This window comes from Macaca fascicularis, chromosome 7 (genome assembly GCF_037993035.2).
Source record: "Macaca fascicularis isolate 582-1 chromosome 7, T2T-MFA8v1.1".
NCBI classification, from domain to species: Eukaryota; Metazoa; Chordata; class Mammalia; order Primates; family Cercopithecidae; genus Macaca; species Macaca fascicularis.
In genome coordinates, this window is record NC_088381.1 from 175,643,731 (window position 1) to 175,663,981 (window position 20,251).

Consider the following 20,251-nt stretch of genomic DNA (forward strand, 5'->3'; position numbering starts at 1 on the left):
TGCAACTGGTGGAAGATGATATCTTATTGTGGTTTTAATTTGCATTTCCCTGATAGTCAGTGATGTTGAGCCTTGTTTATATATTTATTATCATTTCTATGTGTTCTTTTGAAAATGTCTACTCATGTCCTTTGCTCATTTTAGTGGGGTTATTTGGTTCTTGTTGCTGTTGTTGTTGTAGAGTTGTTTGAGTTCCTTGCAAATACTTCACATTAGTTCCCTGTCACAGGCAAAGTGTGCAAAATTTTTCTGTCATTCTGCAAATTGCCTATTCACTCTGTGGTTATGAAAAAAATTCTTTAGGTTAATTAAGTCTCCTCTGTCTTTTTTGGGGGGTAACAGGAACCTTTCATGCTGAACTTTTGTCAGACAGGTTACAGCTTCTGCTTGCATGAACCACTAGCAGGGGACATGCCATTTATTAGTAAAGAAGAGGGAGGAAGACAAGGGTCTGAGTCAGGTGGGGATAAGAAACCCAGGCCCTGGCAGGAAAAGGCATCTCAGCCACTCTTTCCTGTTCTGTAGAGGTGGGGAGGGAGCATCACTGAGAAGCAGCCTGGGTTCTTGTACAGGAGGTGCCCTGGGCTGTGTCTCTGTGCTCCCCGTGCACAGTAATATGTGGCTGTGTCCACAGGGTCCATGTTGGTCATTGTAAGGACAACCTGGTTCTTGGAGGTGTCCTTGGAGATGGTGAGCCTGCTCTTCAGAGATGTGCTGTAGCGCTTATCATCATCCCAATAAATGAGTGCCAGCCACTCCAGGGCCTTCCCTGGGGGCTGACGGATCCAGCCCACACCCATTCCACTAGTGGTGAGTGAGAACCCAGAGAAGGTGCAGGTCAGCGTGAGGGTCTGTGTGGGTTTCACCAGCGCAGGACCAGACTCCTTCAAGGTCACCTGGGACAAGACCCCTGTGGAGAAAGCATAAGAAGATGAAGCCCACAAAAAAAAGAGCAGATATTTCACCCCTGAAGTAGTGCTTGACCACAGCACTCACAGGACGGGATGGTCAGCAGCAGGAGCGTGGAGCAAAGCGTGTCCATGGTGGGGCACAGGAGTCACTGAGCCAGTCCCGGTGCTCGGCTTTTCAACCCAGAGGAGGGTGGAGCTGGTGGAGATTTGCATCCCTCATCTGAGCCCTACTCTATGGGGTGCACTCAGGTCTCAGGACTCAGTAGGGGAGTGCATCTGTGGTGAGGCGCAGTGAGCCCTCAGGTGTGGGCGTCCACGTGTGCTCTCCATGGAGGACACCGTCTCATTTCAGGACCATGGTTCTCAGTCAAGGCTGTGACACTCCTGTTTCCACAGACAGGATCTTCTTGGATGCTCACGCAGGGGACATGCAACCTTCTGGTTTCAGTCCTAGAGGATTAGAGTAGAAATCAAGAGAGCTAGTGTTCTTCTTCCCTTCAAGAGAAATGAAGGTGGGCATCTGGGAGAGCAGGGGGCTCCCCACAAGAATTCCGATCAAAATCCTCTTTGATTAGGGGGAAAGTGATGAATTTTTTTAAAAAAAGTTGGAGAGAATAAATTTTAAAAAATCCAAATAATTATGTAAAGAAGTGTGTGCTTATCAGTGTGTCTGCACACAGCTGCATTCCTACAGGCAAGTTCCAAGAATAATCGATATTGTCCTTGTGCCCTGTCAGCTCTATGGAGAGAGTAGGCTGCAGGCGTGACTTCCCTTTTCTCAGCCCATGAATGAGCAGACGCTTTGGACAAGGGAACTGGAAGACTTTTGAGGGAGCAGCTGGCTGACTGGTGCAGCCTTGGTCTGCACCTGCACTGGGTGTGGTCTCTGCGCTCACAAGGCCGTGGACACTCATCAATGCAGGTTCAAGGAGTTAACTGCAGAGTTATATTCACTTGTGGTTTTCCTTGTAACAACAAACTTATAGTTAGAGATGATACAGTGAGTGGTCTCCTTAGGGTTGGATGCTGTCAAGTCAAAGAAGACAACCCTAGATTATAGTCAAAGGTTCTCCGGCTGGTTCTTTGCCGCACCTGCTCCTAAATGGTGATCTGTCTTGGCTGAGTTCTAAGCTGCTCCTGTGCGCCCTCTGCTGTCCATGCAGCCCAGATAAAAGAGGGCTGGGGGATCTGCTTCTGAGATGCCCAGTCCTACATCTCGTTCCAGGTCAGGAGCTCAGACAGTCCTGGGGGCTGAACCTTGGATGTCTCCTGTGAGACCTCACCTGTGCACTGAGCTTCCTCAAAGCAATGTGACAGGGTCAGCTTCATGGACCTTACTGCAGGCGATTTTCCACAAACATAATTGTATTTCATCTATATAATTAAGGAACCATGTTCATCGGGGTGTAAGTGACTGACATACACACACACGCACACGCACACACGGACACAAACATAAACAGTATGGAAATTCATTTACATTTCCCAAAAACTGGACACATTTTGTATTATTCCTGATGAGTTTATACAAACCTGAGGTTTGAATCAGAAACTAAAAGATAACATTTTGTATAACCAAAGTTACAAATCAATAAGATGAGAAAATGGGGTCAGAATAATCAAGATTGAGTTATTACCTGCAGTCTAATGGTGATAAGTGACATAATGGAGCTGTGATGAAATGGGCTTCCAAGTGCTCTAATTGTTAACTTCTCGATTACAGCTGACCAGCAATCTCTGGCAGTAGGGAAGCTAGATTTTCCGCACATGGGATAGCCCTCTGACTCCATAAAACTTCACTGGGCTTCTCTGTAGGCTCAGAGGTGTGCAGACTCCTACCCCAGATTCTACAGTCAGACAAATCTCTGCTTTTTCCGTAGGGACACAAGAGATAGTGTGGAAGAGGGCCAGATGTACTCTACTCAAGGTCTCTGCACATGGAGAAAAACCAGTGAATGTGGAAAATGCATGGTCTCGATCCTTTGAACAATCCCTGCGAAAAACTCAACTCTGTGACAAGATGTCATGCAGAATTAAGAAATAATGCAACTTGTAAATTTGTTTGAGTTCTTTGTAGGTTCTGGATATTAGCCCTTTGTCAGATGAGTAGATTGCAAAAATTTTCTCCCATTCTGTAGGTTGCCTGTTCACTCTGATGGTAGTTTCTTTTGCTGTGCAGAAGCTCTTTAGTTTAATTAGATCCCATTTGTCAATTTTAGTTTTTGTTGCCGTTGCTTTTGGTGTTTTAGACATGAAGTCCTTTCCCATGCCTATGTCCTGAATGGTACTACCTAGGTTTTCCTCTAGGGTTTTTATGGTATTAGGTCTAACATTTAAGTCTCTAATCCATCTTGAATTAATTTTTGTATAAGGAGTAAGGAAAGGATCCAGTTTCAGCTTTCTACTTATGGCTGGCCAATTTTCCCAGCACCATTTATTAAATAGGGAATCCTTTCCCCATTTCTTGTTTCTCTCAGGTTTGTCAAAGATCAGATGGCTGTAGATGTGTGGTATTATTTCTGAGGACTCGGTTCTGTTCCATTGGTCTATATCTCTGTTTTGGTACCAGTACCATGCTGTTTTGGTTACTGTAGCCTTGTAGTATAGTTTGAAGTCAGGTAGCATGATGCCTCCAGCTTTGTTCTTTTGACTTAGGATTGTCTTGGAGATGCGGGCTCTTTTTTGGTTCCATATGCACTTTAAAGCAGTTTTTCCAATTCTGTGAAGAAAGTCATTGGTAGCTTGATGGGGATGGCATTGAAACTATAAATAACCTTGGGCAGTATGGCCATTTTCACGATATTGATTCTTCCTATCCATGAGCACGGTATGTTCTTCCATTTGTGTGTGTCCTCTTTTATTTCACTGAGCAGTGGTTTGTAGTTCTCCTTGAAGAAGTCCTTTACATCCCTTGTAAGTTGGATTCCTAGGTATTTTATTCTCTTTGAAGCAATTGTGAATGGAAGTTCATTCATGATTTGGCTCTCTGTTTGTCCGTTACTGGTGTAAAACAAACAAGCCCATCAAAAACTGGGCAAAGGATATGAACAGACGTTTCTCAAAAGAAGACATTCATACAGCCAACAGATACAGGAAAAAATGTTCATCATCACTGGCCATCAGAGAAATGCAAATCAAAACCACAATGAGGTACCATCTCACAACAGTTAGAATGGCGATCATTAAAAAGTCAGGAAACAACAGGTGCTGGAGAGGATGTGGAGAAATAGGAACACTTTTACACTGTTGGTGGGATTGTAAACTAGTTCAACCATTATGGAAAACAGTATGGCGATTCCTCAAGGATCTAGAACTAGATGTACCATATGACCCAGCCATCCCATTACTGGATATATACCCAAAGGATTATAAATCATGCTGCTATAAAGACACATGCACACGTATGTTTATTGCGGCACTATTCACAATAGCAAAGACTTGGAATCAACCCAAATGTCCATCAGTGACAGACTGGATTAAGAAAATGTGGCACATATACACCATGGAATACTATGTAGCCATAAAAAAGGATGAGTTCGTGTCCTTTGTAGGGACATGGATGCAGCTGGAAACCATCATTCTTAGCAAACTATCACAAGAACAGAAAACCAAACACCGCATGTTCTCACTCATAGGTGGGAACTGAACAATGAGATCACTTGGACTCAGGAAGGGGAACATCACACACCGGGGCCTATCATGGGGAGGGGGGAGGGAGGGATTGCATTGGGAGTTATACCTGATGTAAATAACGAGTTGATGGGTGCTGACGAGTCGATGGGTGCAGCACAGCAACATGGCACAAGTATACATATGTAACAAACCTGCACGTTGTGCACATGTACCCTAGAACTTAAAGTATAATAATAATAATAATAAATATAAAAAATAAAAAAAAGAAATAATGCAACTGAAGTAAATGTGAAAATTACAATTGTGTGCAGGTGCACACTTTTTCATATATTTTCCAATAAAATACAGTAAAAGCAGGTGTTCTCTATAAAAATTCACAAATGGTGTGTTGACCCTGAGAATGGTGACCCTCCCTCCCTCCACATACAGGCAGCAAAATGCAGGTGGATCAGGTTCCCAGCCGCTGCTTTCTGACATCTGTGGCATGGCGTGTGCTGAGGCCCATGCCCTGTGGTCTACTCTAATGAAAGGACTGACTGCACAGTGATTCCTAAGGAGAGCCCTCTCTTGGAGTCATAGGGATCCCCTGAGAGGTAACCCTGACTTTCACGAGACTCAGTTACCTTTTGCAGCTTCCTTGCATAGCACAAAAATATAGGAACCTTCCACCCAATCCTCCCTCACTGTCTCCTTCACTCAGGGACGGGCTTCCATCATATGCCATCAGCTTCCCAGTCTCATTCCACCCCTGGTGCATTTTCACTCAAGGGGGTGAATGTACTTCTTATAACAAGGCAGGGAAACGTCATTCCATCTTGGAGCTTTCTGCTTGGAACAGGAATAATTGCACAAATGTTAGCAGAAAGGGGTCCCAATTCGGGGAAAATCCACAGAGTAAAACAAGTTTATTACATAAGTAAAATAATGAGACTGGCTGCTCCAGAGGCAGAGCAGCAGTGTGGGCTGCTGATTGCCGAAGTTACGGTTATTTCTTCATTATATGTTAAACAAGGGATGGATTACTCATGAGTCCCCATGGCAATTCCTGAAGCTGAGTGTCCCTCCCCACCCCCTGCCGGCCCACCCCGTCCTTCTTAGACCACACAGGGAAACTTCCTGATGTTGTCTGGACATTTGTAAACTGTCTTGGAGCTGGAGGGAGTGTCTTTTAGCATGTTAACGCATTATAATTAGAGTATAATGAACACTGAGGACAAACTGAGGTCACTTCAGCCACTGTCTTGGTTTTGGAGGGCTTCGGCCAGCTTCTTTACTGTAAGATTTATCAGCAAGGTCTTTATGACCTGTATCTTGTGTAGACATCCTATCTCATCCTGTGACTAACTTACTGCCTTAACTTACTAGGAATCCAGCCCGGCAGGTCTCAGTCTTATTTTCCCTAGCCCCTATTCAAGATGCAGTTGTTCCAGTTCCAAAGCCTCTGACACACAAAAAAAGTAGCAAAAGTATTTATGAGCACGATTATATTGCCAAATAAAAAATAAAATATCATAATGACAACTATCAATTTTACCTGTCATCTTGACTAGACCACAGTCTCATCTACTGAATCACACACTAGCTTAGGTGTTGCTCCCATGGCATAACACAGGTGTTAGGAGAGCCTGCCATTATGTTTTCTTCAGTCATGAAGAGTGTTCTAGATATTCGAGGTGGGGCTGATTCAATCACAGCATAACAGAAGACGATGGGGCTCGTGGTGGATGGCAGATGCAGGTCTTCCCAGGAATTCCAGCTTGTCTTTCCTGAGGGCCAGCAGTATTGACCTGAGGCTGCCTAGGCAGACCCTACAATTACTGTTACCCAGAGTTCACATCCTCAGCTCTCCTCAAAGTCACGCGTGAGAGTCCCAACTCTGTGACAGTGTGAGAAGCACAAGTTCAGCTCTACATCAGTATCCCATTGGAGAAAACTAGTATTATTCCCTTCATGACTAAAGTCCACTTCATTTCCCAAATGCCTCCATGCACAGAAGACAACAGAAGTGTCCAGGGAATAGCAAGTGAGAAAGTCCCCTCAGCCTACCCAGGTTCTGCAGACCCGAGGCCTGGGATTTTGACTACAGAAAACACATAGTCTGTTTTTAAGGCAGCGAAGAAGAAAGGGAACTGTGAGAATCAAGTCTGCAGAGAAGGAAAATGGATTAGCAGAAAGAGGGTGAACTGAATCTGTCTGAGTCAGATGTGCCCAGTTTTACAAGACAAGGGGGGATAGCTGTGAAAACCATCAGGTTTCAAGGACCCCGACCCTGGGCGAGCATCTCTCTTGGCTCCTATCAGAACTCAAAGCCTGTTCTAATCAGAGATTCCCATGGAGGTCTCTGCCCTGGGTCTGACTGGAAAACACTCTCCAGATTTCCCTGGATTCCTCAGGACTCTCGTCCTGTTGACCACGAAAGGATTATTTCTGCCCCCAAAGTGACACCCTGGCTTCTGTGGAGGTGAGGATGTGTCCTCCTGTTACAGAAACAAAGAAACAAAAAGGACAAAAAAAATATTGCATTTACAGACATGAACTGTTAGTACAGATTGTAAATCTGGAGACGTTCCCTGGGGAAATTTGACAATGAGGCGGCCGCAGACCATGACAGGAAGCCAGGCCTTAGCAGCACCGGCTCCTGCCCTGGAGACAGCCCCGAGCTCAGTGTCCGGGCGCCCCCTGGTGGTCACGGGGACCCCTGCAGGGAGGTTTGTGTCCGGGCGCCCCCTGGTGGTCACGGGGACCCCTGCAGGGAGGTTTGTGTCCCGGGCGCCCCCTGGTGGCCCCGCGCGCCCCTGCAGGGGGGTTTGCGTCTGGGCTCACACTGACCTCCCCTCACTGTGTCTCTAGTACAGTAATACACGGCCGTGTCCTCGGTTTTCAGGCTGCTCATTTGCAGATACGCCGTGTTCTTTGAATCATCTCTGGAGATGGTGAATCTGCCTTTCACAGACGCGGCGTATTCTGCTGTCCCACCATAAGCTTTGCTTCTAATGAAACCTACCCACTCCAGCCCCTTTCCTGGAGCCTGGCGGACCCAGTCCATAGCATAATCACTGAAGGTGAATCCAGAGGCTGCACAGGAGAGTCTCAGGGACCCGCCAGGCTGGACCAAGCCTCCCCCGGACTCCACCAGCTGCACCTCACACTGGACACCTGCAAACAAAAAGACACCACGCTGGTCAGAAACTGCCACTCATATCCACAGTTAGCCTCACTCATGTCTCCTCACACTCAATTTTTCTACTTCTCCATGAATCACCTTTCCAAATAGCAACAAGGAAAACCCAGCTCAGCCCAAACTCCATGGCTGGTGGTCTGTGTTCAGTGCTGATCACCAAGTGGAAACTCCTGGGAATCCCAGGCTGGGTCTCCTCTCCCAGAGCTGCAGAGTCAGGGCTGGGCTGGTTTTCATCAGCAGAGGGAGGACGGTATTTGCATGTGTCCTGCTATATAGCAAGCTCTGGGGTGGGACGCCTGAGGAGAAGGCAGTACCCGGATAATATGACTGTGCCTTGCAGGAATTTGGTGACAATGGTGGTACTTGGAAAATATGCTGTCTTATTATAAAATTATGCTGTGATAAACTCTTTGAACTGATAACCCTATTTTATTTTTACACATTTGTGTAAATTATGTTTTGTCGGAGTCAATGGTTTCTCCATGAAGTAAACCACACATGGAAAAAGGGCAAAGTATGTGTCTAAGAGCTCCTGTCTGGGATGAGTAAGCCCAGGTATCTGAGGCTGTGCTCCTCATCACTGGCCACGATTACCCCCTGAACCAACTCCAGGACACAGCTGCGGGTGCCTCGTGTGGTTGTGGAGCCCACTTTCTGTAGTGAGAACATGTGTGATTTTGCTGTATTCTAGCATTCATCTAAAATACGGTGAGAACTAGGGTTAAGGTAGATAAGTTCTTAAGTATTTCTGAAATTTAATATACATTTTTCTGTCTTTCTATCACGCCTTCGGTGTCTAAATTTCCATTTGTTTGCTTGTAATAAATTTTGTAAGTTTTAGTTTACAGATAATAAACTTTCACATATTTAAATTGCACAATTGATAAATATGATGTAACCATCATTGTTATCAAGGTGGACGAGAGAATTCTCAGCATTTCCTTTTGTTCTTCTACACTGGCAAATCCTGATCTATACATTGCTGCCAAGTCATTTAGTTTATTAGAATGTATAGAAATGACATAACGCAGTATATATTCTTATTTGCTTGGCTTATTTTACTTAACATATATTATTCTATATTTTACCTTGTAGTTGGATATAGCAGACGTTTATTTATTACAAATTTTGGGTAACATTCTAGCAAACAAATGTACCACAATTTGTTTTTCTATCAAGCAGCTGAACAATATTTGAATGTTTTATTATTCTGGGTCTTACTAAAAATCTGCTACTAAGCTTGGAAATGCACATAGAAAGGGAATATATTCTTATTTTTTACAACTGCATCAACAATAACATAAACACAGAAGATGGAACTTTGCAAATTTTCTTTAATGCTTTCAATAATTAATGTTTCAAAACACACAAGTCTGAAGTTCAGAGAGAAGCAAGTTCTTATAGAGAGTAACAAGAAATTTGTCAGCCTACGCAGTTTGTCAGCCTAGCTTGTCTTTCTTCACTCTCTGCTAAAATAGGCTAGAGACATTAAGATTAATATGTAACAAATTTGAAAATTAGAACAAGTCCCAAGTGAAGTCAAAGTTACTGTGTGGTTAATAATGTGGTAGACAGGAGTCATGGCTGGATACTAAAAGAGTGTTCACATCTATTTTATCTAGATTAGTAAAATATCTTGCATATCCATTAGGTAATAGCCCCACTGAGAGCCTTGATTTAACATTATTTCTTGACGAATAACACCTTGATAATAGAAGTGGTGGTTATTAACTAATAATTTATATTATTAGTACAAACTTCATTTAGGATAAATTCCTCTATCTGATGGAAAATCAGCCCAGAAGGCAGAAGTTATTGCACTTGTTAGAGATTGTCAGTTAACTGAAGACCAGGATTAAATACAGAATTTTAGACTGTGCTGCAGGCAGAGGAGGTTGTTAAATCTTCTGGAAGCCCCATCGAAATGGACCACAAGAAAAGACACTTTTAAATAAATTCTTACATTCTAGAGACCTCACATATAAATTTGAAATGGAATGCAAGCAAAGAGAAAAAAAACTAGTATGGAAACTAGAATAATGTTATGGCGCATCATTTCTACAAATTTTCAATCTTAACCTGGTGTGTAGTATTATCTAAACGTAGACGGCATTGCCATTGTTCATATCATACAGGATCAATCCCACTCACAATATTCTTAATATGTTGAAAAAATGGCATCACTAAATTGAAAAAACATAACAACTTTAATAAAATATGGAAACTCTCTTGGCCAAGAGTTATCCCACTAGCATATGGCATCAGGGTCCCTCCCTCAGGACACAACAGTTACTACCCTATAACTCGGGAGCTGGAAGATTCAAACATTTAGAAATTTTACCCTCATTGCTCCCCTTCATCCTATTGCATGCATGTGTTACACAATATTGAAAGTAATTTTTGTATTATACTCACTCCAATCACCAAAAGTTTAAGGTTGCCTTTTTATGTCTTCTGACAGTATTTTGTGATCTTCAACTATGAAATTACATATGTTGGAAAAAAAATCAGGAAAAATTCTGCTGTTGAAACAAATCAGAATAAATTTTATCAGGTAGTATTAACCAAAACGCTGCAGAAAAAATTAAGGCAGTCAATTCTTGGGTTGATATTTTGCAACTAAAGAATCAGTTCAGATGGAATGTGGTGGCTTATGTCTATAATTCTACCACTTTTAGCAGCAAAACCAGGGGAATCACATGAGACTAGGAGTTGAGACCAGCTGGGCAATATTGAAGACCCCATTTCTATGAAATAATTTTTTTAAACAAATCAGCTGTGTGTTATGGTGCACCCCTCTAGTCCTTGCTACTCAGGAGGCTTATAAAGAAGGATGGTGTGAGCCAGAAGTTCAAGGTTACAGTGAGCTATGGTTGAGCTACTGCACTCCAACCTGTGTGACACAGTGAGAACCTATCTCTAATTATAACAATAATAACTAAGAATTTTACATAATTGTAAGGCATCTCAAATAGAAGGTATTAAACTGAATATCCTCAGGAATCCTCTGGCACTTGTGATGTTTTGGAGCAGACAGCTCACCTAAGACACTTGGAATAAGCGGATAATTTTAGATAGTGAAAACCCTCCACACAAGACACTGAAACAGGACTCTTGCATAATCCCCTGCCCCGTGCCTTTCACCTCTTTCTCCTCATTTTCCTCCTTCTTTTCATTATGACTTGCTTATTCTTCTTGTTTTGCATTCACTTGGTTTTTGTCCGCCCATATTGGACATTGATCTACTTTTATTCATGTTTTTATAGTAGCTACATAGAATAAGTCATCAGACTATTGCTTTGATGTCTGACTGCTGATAACTAAAGGCTCATTCCTCCATCATCTCCTTTCTTTCTGACATGAGGTGAATCTAGTTGGCAATCACAGGAACTCCCTCATTTGATGCCATTTGGGGGTTCAAATCCCAGAAACTCATTTCTGTGAGACAGAACCCTCACTCTGCCTCCACCACAAAGCCACTATAGGATCCCTGAGCCAGTCTCCTTTCTTGCTCTATTGTGCCATTTTGGACATTCCTGAGAGACCAGCACTACTCTCCGCAGACACCTCCAGAGGTAATTAACCTTTCCATATTCTTGTGGGGGAGTGTGTGGCACCGACAGATGTGACATCCACACTACATTTCAGTTGAGATCCCTTGGACTTTTTATGGTGTCAAATAGAACAAATGCTGTGAGCTTGGAGTCACGGCTCCTAACCACAGGATACACCTGTTCCCTGAACCAACTCCAGGACACACACAGCCGGACATGCCTGGTGTGGTTTGATTAACACCCATTATGTAATGAAATCATGACAATATTTTGTTGTATTCTAGTGTTTCCCTAAAGATATAGGTCGGCCTAGGGTTTATTCATGTGTATATCCAGGAGTCTTTGATTTCTCATATATGTTTAATTAAATCTTTATGTGTTGAGAAATTTAAAATTTCTTCAATTTGATGAGTGAAGTCCTTATGCCAATGTTCTGTGATTTTCTTTTTTTATTTCTCATATATTTTATTCATCTCTAACTTATTTTCTACCAAATTATGTGTGTTTAAATTTGGAATATTTTAATGAGGTGAAATTAGCAAATAATAGACCTCCCATAAGGTGTACAATTTGACAAATAGTGACATAACCATTACCTTTCTCAACACAGGAAAAACTCAACTACCCTCAAAATTTCCTCTTGTTTTCCTGTAATTTCTGGTTCCTACACTTTCCCTTCTCACCCCATGCCCAGAGTCTACTACTGGTTTGCTTTATGTAACTTTAGATTAGTATTAATTTTATAGAATTTATAAAAGAGGAATTGTATGTATGTACTTTTATTCATTTGTCTTATTTGACTCATCATACGTACTTGTGAATTCACCCTTGCTGTTGAGCATATCCAGCAGTACCTGATTGTAACAGTGGGTGTTTTTCCAGTGAATGAATTTACCACAGTTTGTTTATGATTAAGCTGCTGATTAATATTTGGATTGCTTTCAGTACCTGGGTTTTTTTTTAAAAAAAAGTTGCTGCTATCTTGGAGAAATACACAGCTGAGAAACACAACGTTCCTATTCTTACAGCAATATGAACATCAGCTAAACTGGAAAAGCTGCACTATAATAAATTGTCTTCAATACATCGGGTAATTGAAGTTGTAGAATTTTGTGTGTGTGAGAGCTTGTGAGTGAGAGAAAACGAGGGACGAAGTGAGAAAGAAGAGAAAGAGATCCTACATAATTGACCATAATTTGTGAGGTGCTCAAATAAATACAGGGACTCAGAGTCTTCACGGAAAATGTCCACATAAGATGGAGAGGACGTCTCGATGCACCTACATATGGTTATATGTTCATATAAATTCCACTTTCTGATAACACAAAGAATCACATACATGAGAATAAATTGGGTGTCCAGTGGTGAAATATGATGGTGATGCCAAATCCCATCTCCAGCACCTTGTCCCCCCATTGCACCTGCCTTGATGTGTCCTGAGCGCCCCCTGGTGTCCTGAGCGCCTCCTGGTGTCCTGAGCGCCCCCTGGTGTCCTGAGGGCTCCCTGGTGTCCTGAGCGCCCCCTGGTGTCCTGAGCGCTCCCTGGTGTCCTGAGCGTCTCCTGCTGCTCCTGAGTTTCCCCTGCAGGGAGGTTTGTCTGGGCTCACAATGTCTTTCCCTCGCTGTGACTTTAGCATAAAAATTCTTGCTTGTGTACTTGTTGCTCAGGGAGCTCAGCTGTAGGAAGAAACGTTTTTTGGATGTGGATCTGGAGATGGTGACTGGACTCTTGAGGAGTGGGTTGGAATGTGCACTCCCTCATGACCTGTGCACCTGATTCACTCCGGTCCCTTCCCTGGGGCGCTGATGGATCCAGCTCCAGATGGAAGCACTGGTTGTGATGGAGAATGCAGACATGGCACAGGTGAGGGAGAGGGTCTGTGAGGGCTTCATCAGGCCAAGAGTGCACTGAGAAACACAGTTGTTGGCATGCACAGGTTCTGAAGAACATGTTGAAATTCACAAATATACATATTTTGATGAGAATGAAGAGTTCATTTTTTTTAAATGTCTTGGTCCACTAGAGAAAATAGTAGATTCTGAGGATAGAATTAGACATATATATGGTCACATTTTTTTCTTCAAACTTTCAACCAAATAAGAAATAGAAACTGCTGTCAGGATAATGGGCATTGTGTTATTAGCTCTATCTAAGATAACAGTGATTTTCAGAATAAAGTTGACATCTGACAGCCTAAAGTATGACCTAATACTGAATCCAACATTAGACCTGAGCAGCAATAACTGGCAGTGGAGGTCTACTTACGTGAGGAAACATCTGACTCTGCAAACTTCACATGGGAATCTCTGCAGGCCCTTAGTTGTACAGGACCCTCTCCTCCCTCAGACTCAGAGTAAGGACAATGTGCTCTTTATCCGAGGGAAGTGAGGATTAGCGGGTGGAAAGAACCAAACTCACTCTAATCAATATCTCTGTACTTGGACAGAAACCAAAGTTTAAAAGAAACCATGAACTTGGGGTAAAGTAGGAAATCATGATTGTTTGCAGGCTGCCTGCTTGCTTCTCCGTGTTATCTAAGAGAACCAAGTATGACCACGTTTTCTTATGTACATATCCATAAGCGGTGTTTCCACTCTGAGAACAGACCTCCCATACCTCCAACATCAGGGAGCACCTGGACCAGGCACCCAGCACAGCTTTCTGACATCATCACCCAGTTTTTGACAAAGAGACACCTGGAGCTCCTCCCAAACAATGACTGAGCACACAGCAGATTCCTGATGGGCAACTATGCAACAGGAAGAATGAATGGCCTAGATGGACTTACCTTGGACTACAGCGTTGTTAGGAAGCTCCACCAGACTCCCACCCTTCTCCAGCACTCGTTGTGAGATTGACATAGTGGACTGGCAGTGTCTACAGCTTCACCCAGCCTCCCACACATTTTTCTGCCTCTTGCCTCTCCCTCAGACTCCACCAGCTCACCTCACACTAGACACCTACAAACATAGGGACATTTTGGTCAGAAACTGCCACACATAATCAATGTTTTTTTTCACTCATATCCACTCACACTCAATATCTCTAGTTCTCCATTATTTGCCTTTTAAAATCGCAACAGGAAAAACCCAGCTCAGCTCTAACTCTGTGGTGAGCCATGTGTGTTCAGAGCTGATCATCAAATCAAAACTACTGGTAATTCTGGACTGGGGCTCTTCTCCCAGAGCTGTAGGGTCAGGGCTGGGATGGTTTTCATCAGGAGAAGGAGGGCCCTATTTTCATGGCTCCTCCTTTGTAGCAAATGCAGAGGTGGGAACCCTGAAGAGAGTCCAGAGCAGATACGAAACTCCTGGAGGGGTTTAGAGGTGATGGCAGCATTTGGGAAAATATAATTTCTTATTATGTCATTTTCCCATTAAAATTACTAAGCACATATTATTTTGTTTCTATTTTATGCATTTGTAAAAATAGAAATATAACTGTATTAACAAACTTTAAGAAATATGAAGGGATAAATAGAAAACAATAAAAGAGAGGAGACTTCAATACCTCGTCCTCAATCATGTATATAATGTCCACAAAAAAATTCTTAGGAAGCCACTGGACTTAGACACCACTGTTGGACAAACTGACCTAATAGACATTCCAACCAAGTGCAGCGTAATATGCAGCTTCCCATGCATGCAACAGATATTCTTCATGATAGGTTATATGTTAGAGAAAAAATGACTCTCAGCATTTAAAAAAGTCATGCCAACCGTTCTCTAACTTTTTCAAAAATTCGTGAGGTGCCAACCTTCTCAACTCTTTCTAAAAGGCTACAATTACCATATTACCAGTAATAGACAAAGGCAAAAGAAGAAAATTCAACCTCAGACAAATATTCTTAATATATACAAACAAACTACTCCCAAATAATAGTCAAGTAAGCTCTACAAGATTTTGAAAGTATCATACATCATGACAAACTCGAATTTATTTTTGAGATGCACGGGTAATTCAATATCCTCAAATCAATAAATTTGGTGTGCTAACATAAGAGAATAAAGAAAAAAATGCCATTAACTTCTCACCAGACACAGAAATAACATTTAAAAATACAAGATTTTGTAATAAAAACTCTAAAATGTACGATCAGAAGAATATAACCTGTACATAATAAAAGTCATTATGAAAAGTCATACATATTATCATACTTAATAGTGAAAGGTTAAAATATTTTGCTATAATATCTGTAACATGATAAGAATAAACTTGAAGGCATTTTACTTCCAGATTTCAAAAGTAATTACAAAAGTAGAGCAATAAATAAATATACAGAGAGAACTCAGAAATAACCTGATGTATCGATGGCAAACTGATTTTCAGCATGAGAACCAACAATATACGATCAATAAATCAAAGTCTCTCCCTGAGAGGGTGTTGAAAAACTGGACTTACACATGCAAAGAATTAACAATTTTATGTTAGAATAAACACAAAAATTAACTCCAAATGGGCAAAATAGTTAAATGTATGGCCTGAAATTGTAAAAAGTTTCCCCACCCAAAAATAATATTCTTAACGATTTCCTATATTTCACATTATAGGCACAGACAACAAAAGCAGAACTGAACAAGTGGAACTCCATCAAAACAAAAACATTCTGCACAGCATGGAAAAAATTCCAACCTACAGAATGGGAGACTATAATGGTAGCCGCACATCTGAGAAAGTGGTAATATCCCAAATATACATGCATCTTCCGCAACTCATTAGCAAAATCATAATTGTCTAAATGTAAAGTTGTCAGTATTTCACCTTGAAAAAATTAGGGACATAGATCTCATGTTAAATGTTCTTTTCTATGGGTAATCGTAAGTTTCACGGTATACATTGTTAGGGTAGATTTTGTAGTTATTCAATCCAACACTAATATAGGTGGTACTGGTGAATTTACTTAATAGATGTTATTAAAACCATCGTCGGCCCATCGTGGTGTTTCACAACTGTAATCCTAGCACTTTGGGAGGCCCAGGCAGGTGGATCACCTGAGGTCAGTGGTTGGAGACCAACCTGATCATCATGGAGAAACCTCACCTCTACTAAAAATACAAATTAGCTGGGAGTGGCAGCACATGCCTGCAATGCCAGCTGCTCGGGAGGCTAAGGTAGAAGAACTGCTTGAAACCAGGAGGCAGAAGTGGCAGTGAGCTGAGATCGTGCCACTGCACTCCAGCCTGGGCGACAGTGTGAGACTCTGTCTCAAAATAAATCAATAAATACATAAAATAAAATAAAAATAAAAGCTGTCATCAGCTGAGTCTAGGTTGTAGACTGTCATTGATAAAAATGGGTGGGTCTGATTCCATCGGAGCAGAACTGGAGAAAGTGAAATTCTGTGGTGATTCAGCAGCTTCACCTCTTTCTGGAACTTCCAACCTGCACTTACTGATGGACGATCTTATGGACACTGGATATTCCTAGACATCTCCAAAAATTTTCAACCTTTATTCTCACAGAAAAGTGGCGTGTTCATCTGTAGTGTGTCAACCCTAAATAACGGACAGAGAGAGACCCTAAAATAGAATAATACTTATTCTAGGACGTGTATTACAATGGAAATCTGTATGGGTGCATTCAGGTTGGTAATGGAAGATGAAGAATGAGGAAAAAATGTGGAGGGTTACACAAGCCGTTTGGAGATGATTATCCTGGGCCAGAAGAATCAGTAACAGGGGTGACATCGGTGTGAGGTTGAACAAGCAGTTGCTGGGCAGATATACTTGGAGAAGTAACTCTTAAGGTTGTGGTTGCCTTTGTGCAAGGCTGTGGTTGTGCAGAGTCTCTTTACGATAGTTCTGTTATCAGGAACAGAACCCTCCTTCGTGACCTTACCCAGCTTCATTTATTAGGGGTTTTTGGTTTTGCTTTTTTTTTTTTTTTTTTTTTTTTTGGGATGGAGTCTCGCTCTGTCGCCCAGGCTGGAGTGCAGTGGTGGGATCTCGGCTCACGGTAAGCTCCGCCTCCCGGGTTCACGCCATTCTCCTGCCTCAGCCTCCCCAGTAGCTGGGACTACAGGCGCCGCCACCACACCCGGCTAGGTTTTTGTATTTTAGTAGAGACGGGGTTTCACCGTGTTAGCCAGGATGGTCTCGATCTCCCGACCTCGTGATCCGCCCCCCTCGGCCTCCCAAAGTGCTGGGATTACAGGCCTGAGCCACCGCGCCCGGCCAGATTTACTAGGGTTTTAACACAAGTGGCTCCATCTTGATTCTGATAAATTTCACAAGCTCTTTCTAACACTTCTGAAGCAGATGACTCTGACAGTGTGCACTGTTAATTCAACATCCACATCCCATTTGGATCAAATAAGTTTACCCCCTTCACTATTAACGGCCAATTGCATTCCCGGATGAGTCTACACACAACACAGTGGAGGGTCCTGAGCAGATGGGGAGGGAAGGAAGTCCCATCAGCCTCTCCCACGTGGCTGCAGGAGCCACAGCCTGAGCCCCACCTGAGCTCCAAGAAAATGCCTTGAGCCCTGGAATGTAGACCAAGGCGACCATTTCTTTCTCAGGAAGAAGGAAAAGCATATAAAAAAGGAAGAGCAAAGACTACAAAGAAAGAACATGGAGTGGGAGCAAAAGGAGCACCAGGTCAGGGCTGATGCTGATTGGATTTAGTGTCAGGAGAAGGGTTAGACGCGAACCCTGTAAGCTTCCACATGACACTGACCCTGGCCCAGCCTCTCTATTGGCTGCGATCAGAATCCCTGAAGAGTGTTCCAGTCTTGGAATCTCCCTGAGGTTTCTGTCCCGCGTCTGATTGGAGAAGACTCACCAGGCACCGCTGAGCTTCCTCAGGACTCTGATCCTGGTGACCATGGTTGAGAACTTCTCATCTCTGTAAGCTCAGTCTGCATTTGGTGCATGGGAGATTATGTCCTCATACGGAAACAACCTTCTAAAACTATGTAGAGATGACATTAGGAAGCACAGAATTATAAACTTAGAGAGGTTCACTAGAAAAACTGTCAGAAGAAGATGAAGTCCCACATCCTGACAGGAAATCAGCCCCCATCTGCACCTGCCTCTGGGGTTGACTCTGATCAGTGGATCCCGAGCGCCCCCCGCAGCTGATTTCCCCTGAGCGTTCCTGCAGGAAGGTTTGTGTCCGGGCTCACACTGACGTCCCCTCACTGTCTCTCACGTGGCCGTGTCCTTGGCTCTCAGGCTGTTCATTTGCAGATACAGCGTGTTCTTGGCGCTGTCTCGAGATGGTGAATCAGCCGTTGACAGAGTCTGGGTAGCTTCTGATACTACCAGTAGGATTACTAATACCTGAGACCCACTCCAGCCCCCCCCCCCGGAGCCTGGCAGACCCAGCTCCCGTAGTCACTTGTCACTGAGAGACCCGGGGATACGCAGGGAGTGGAGAAGAGTTTGGGGGATACTATCCATCAAAGAACCGATCCAACCTCGTTGACGTTCCCATGGAAGGAGGGCTTAAATGTTTGTTCACAGAGAATGGTGGCTTCTGTCAGGATTCTCACGGCTTTCAGAAATAATTTCTAATAAGAAATGTCATACTTTGTTTGGAATTGATTTATTTTTTATGATTTATTTTCCTCCTCTAGGCAGCACCACAGAAGAATGTTCTCAGAATCCTTCCTGATCCTCTATGAGTTCCTGGTGCAGCTTCTGGAGGAAAAGCCTGCGTGGGGAGGGAGCCCTCCTCATGTGCAGCCCAGAGGCTGTCCCATCACCTCACCCACCACTGTCCTTCAGTCACTCCCTGAACACTTATGAGACAACCTTCTGGAAACGTGGTATTTGGCAGTGTCTTTCCCAGGTAAGAAAATACTTCCGTTCTGTTTATCCCTGCAGGCCCCTGTCCCTTCCTGGAGCACGGGTTTCAGTTGAGTGTGTGTCGGTGGATACTTGGTGGGAGGAAGTTTATGTGCATCTTTTAATCTTCCAGGGTGCACCTGTCACGGGGTTGACACTGACAAGCGCGCGATGGGCTTGCTCAGCTGGAGGATGACAGGCGTTTTTGTAACCTGTGACCCCTGTGAGGCTCTCTCGCTGCAAGACCGATCAGGCTCAGGCCTCTGGCTAAAGTGCAGCCAGCAAAGGATACAGTGCCCAACCCTGAGAGCTCCTTCCAGGTGCCCAACCACTTTGTAAAGGAAGCTGTTTTCCTGCCTGGATCCTACAGATGTTTCTGCATTTTCTGCACAAAGGACTTTGATCCAGAAACACCCGCCAAGAGCTTATAATGTTTTGAATCCAACTGTAGGGCTTTATTCACGAAGGCCCTCGTGACCCAAGTCTCCACTTCTCATTAAAGGACATTAATTATGGGATTCACCAGAAGCTGCTGGCTTTCCGAGGCACAGACCTGCCTCTACACCAGTGTCCCCAACCTTTTTGGCACCAGGGAACACTTTGGTGGAAGAGAATTTTTCCATGGATGACGGCGGCCCGTGGTTTTGGGATAAACCTGTTCCACCTGCAATCATCAGGCATTAGATTCTCATAGAGAGCGCTCAGCCTAGATCCTTCTCATGCACAGTTCATAATAGAATTCGATGGGTGCAGCAAACCAACATAGCACATGCATACCTGTGTAACAGACCTGTACGTTATGCCCATGTACCCTAGAACTTAAAGTATATACATCCATATATATACACACATATATAAAGTATTTGGCTCGTAGGAGAATCTAATGCACAGCTGATCCGACAGAAGGCGGAGCTCCGGCAGCAATGTTCGCCCACCCACACTCATCTCCAGCTGTGTGGCCCGGTTCCTAACACACTACACACCTTAATGGGTCAACAGCGTGGGGACTGGGAACCCCTGCTGTAAATACCCAGAAACCTTACCCTTGGGGAAGGGACACATAAAACCAGGAGAAAGGGGAGCACCAAGTCGATGTACATTTTATGGATCCTTGAGGAAAGAGTGCGAAGAGGAACAGCCCCACCCACTTTCTCTCTACCTGGCATCGTTCCCAGTGA

At 43.4% G+C, this 20,251-nt stretch overlaps 1 long non-coding RNA gene and 2 gene segments (V, D, J or C); all 3 read right to left on the bottom strand.

The window, feature by feature from the left end:
* Nucleotides 1-500: 500 nt before the first annotated feature.
* Nucleotides 501-1,059, bottom strand: LOC141407378 (immunoglobulin heavy variable 2-5-like). The segment is given in 2 exon segments: nucleotides 501-910; nucleotides 997-1,059. Coding segments are annotated over 2 exon segments (456 nt in total).
* Nucleotides 1,060-5,677: 4,618 nt separating this feature from the next.
* Nucleotides 5,678-7,931, bottom strand: LOC135964467 (immunoglobulin heavy variable 3-49-like). The segment is given in 2 exon segments: nucleotides 5,678-7,700; nucleotides 7,807-7,931. Coding segments are annotated over 2 exon segments (468 nt in total).
* Nucleotides 7,932-9,021: 1,090 nt separating this feature from the next.
* Nucleotides 9,022-18,201, bottom strand: LOC135964471 (uncharacterized). The gene is made up of 3 exons (XR_010576978.1): nucleotides 18,067-18,201; nucleotides 14,069-14,240; nucleotides 9,022-13,318 (listed from the first exon to the last, which is right to left on the bottom strand). It is a non-coding gene; the product is annotated as an uncharacterized lncRNA (long non-coding RNA).
* Between the last annotated feature and the right edge of the window lie 2,050 nt (nucleotides 18,202-20,251).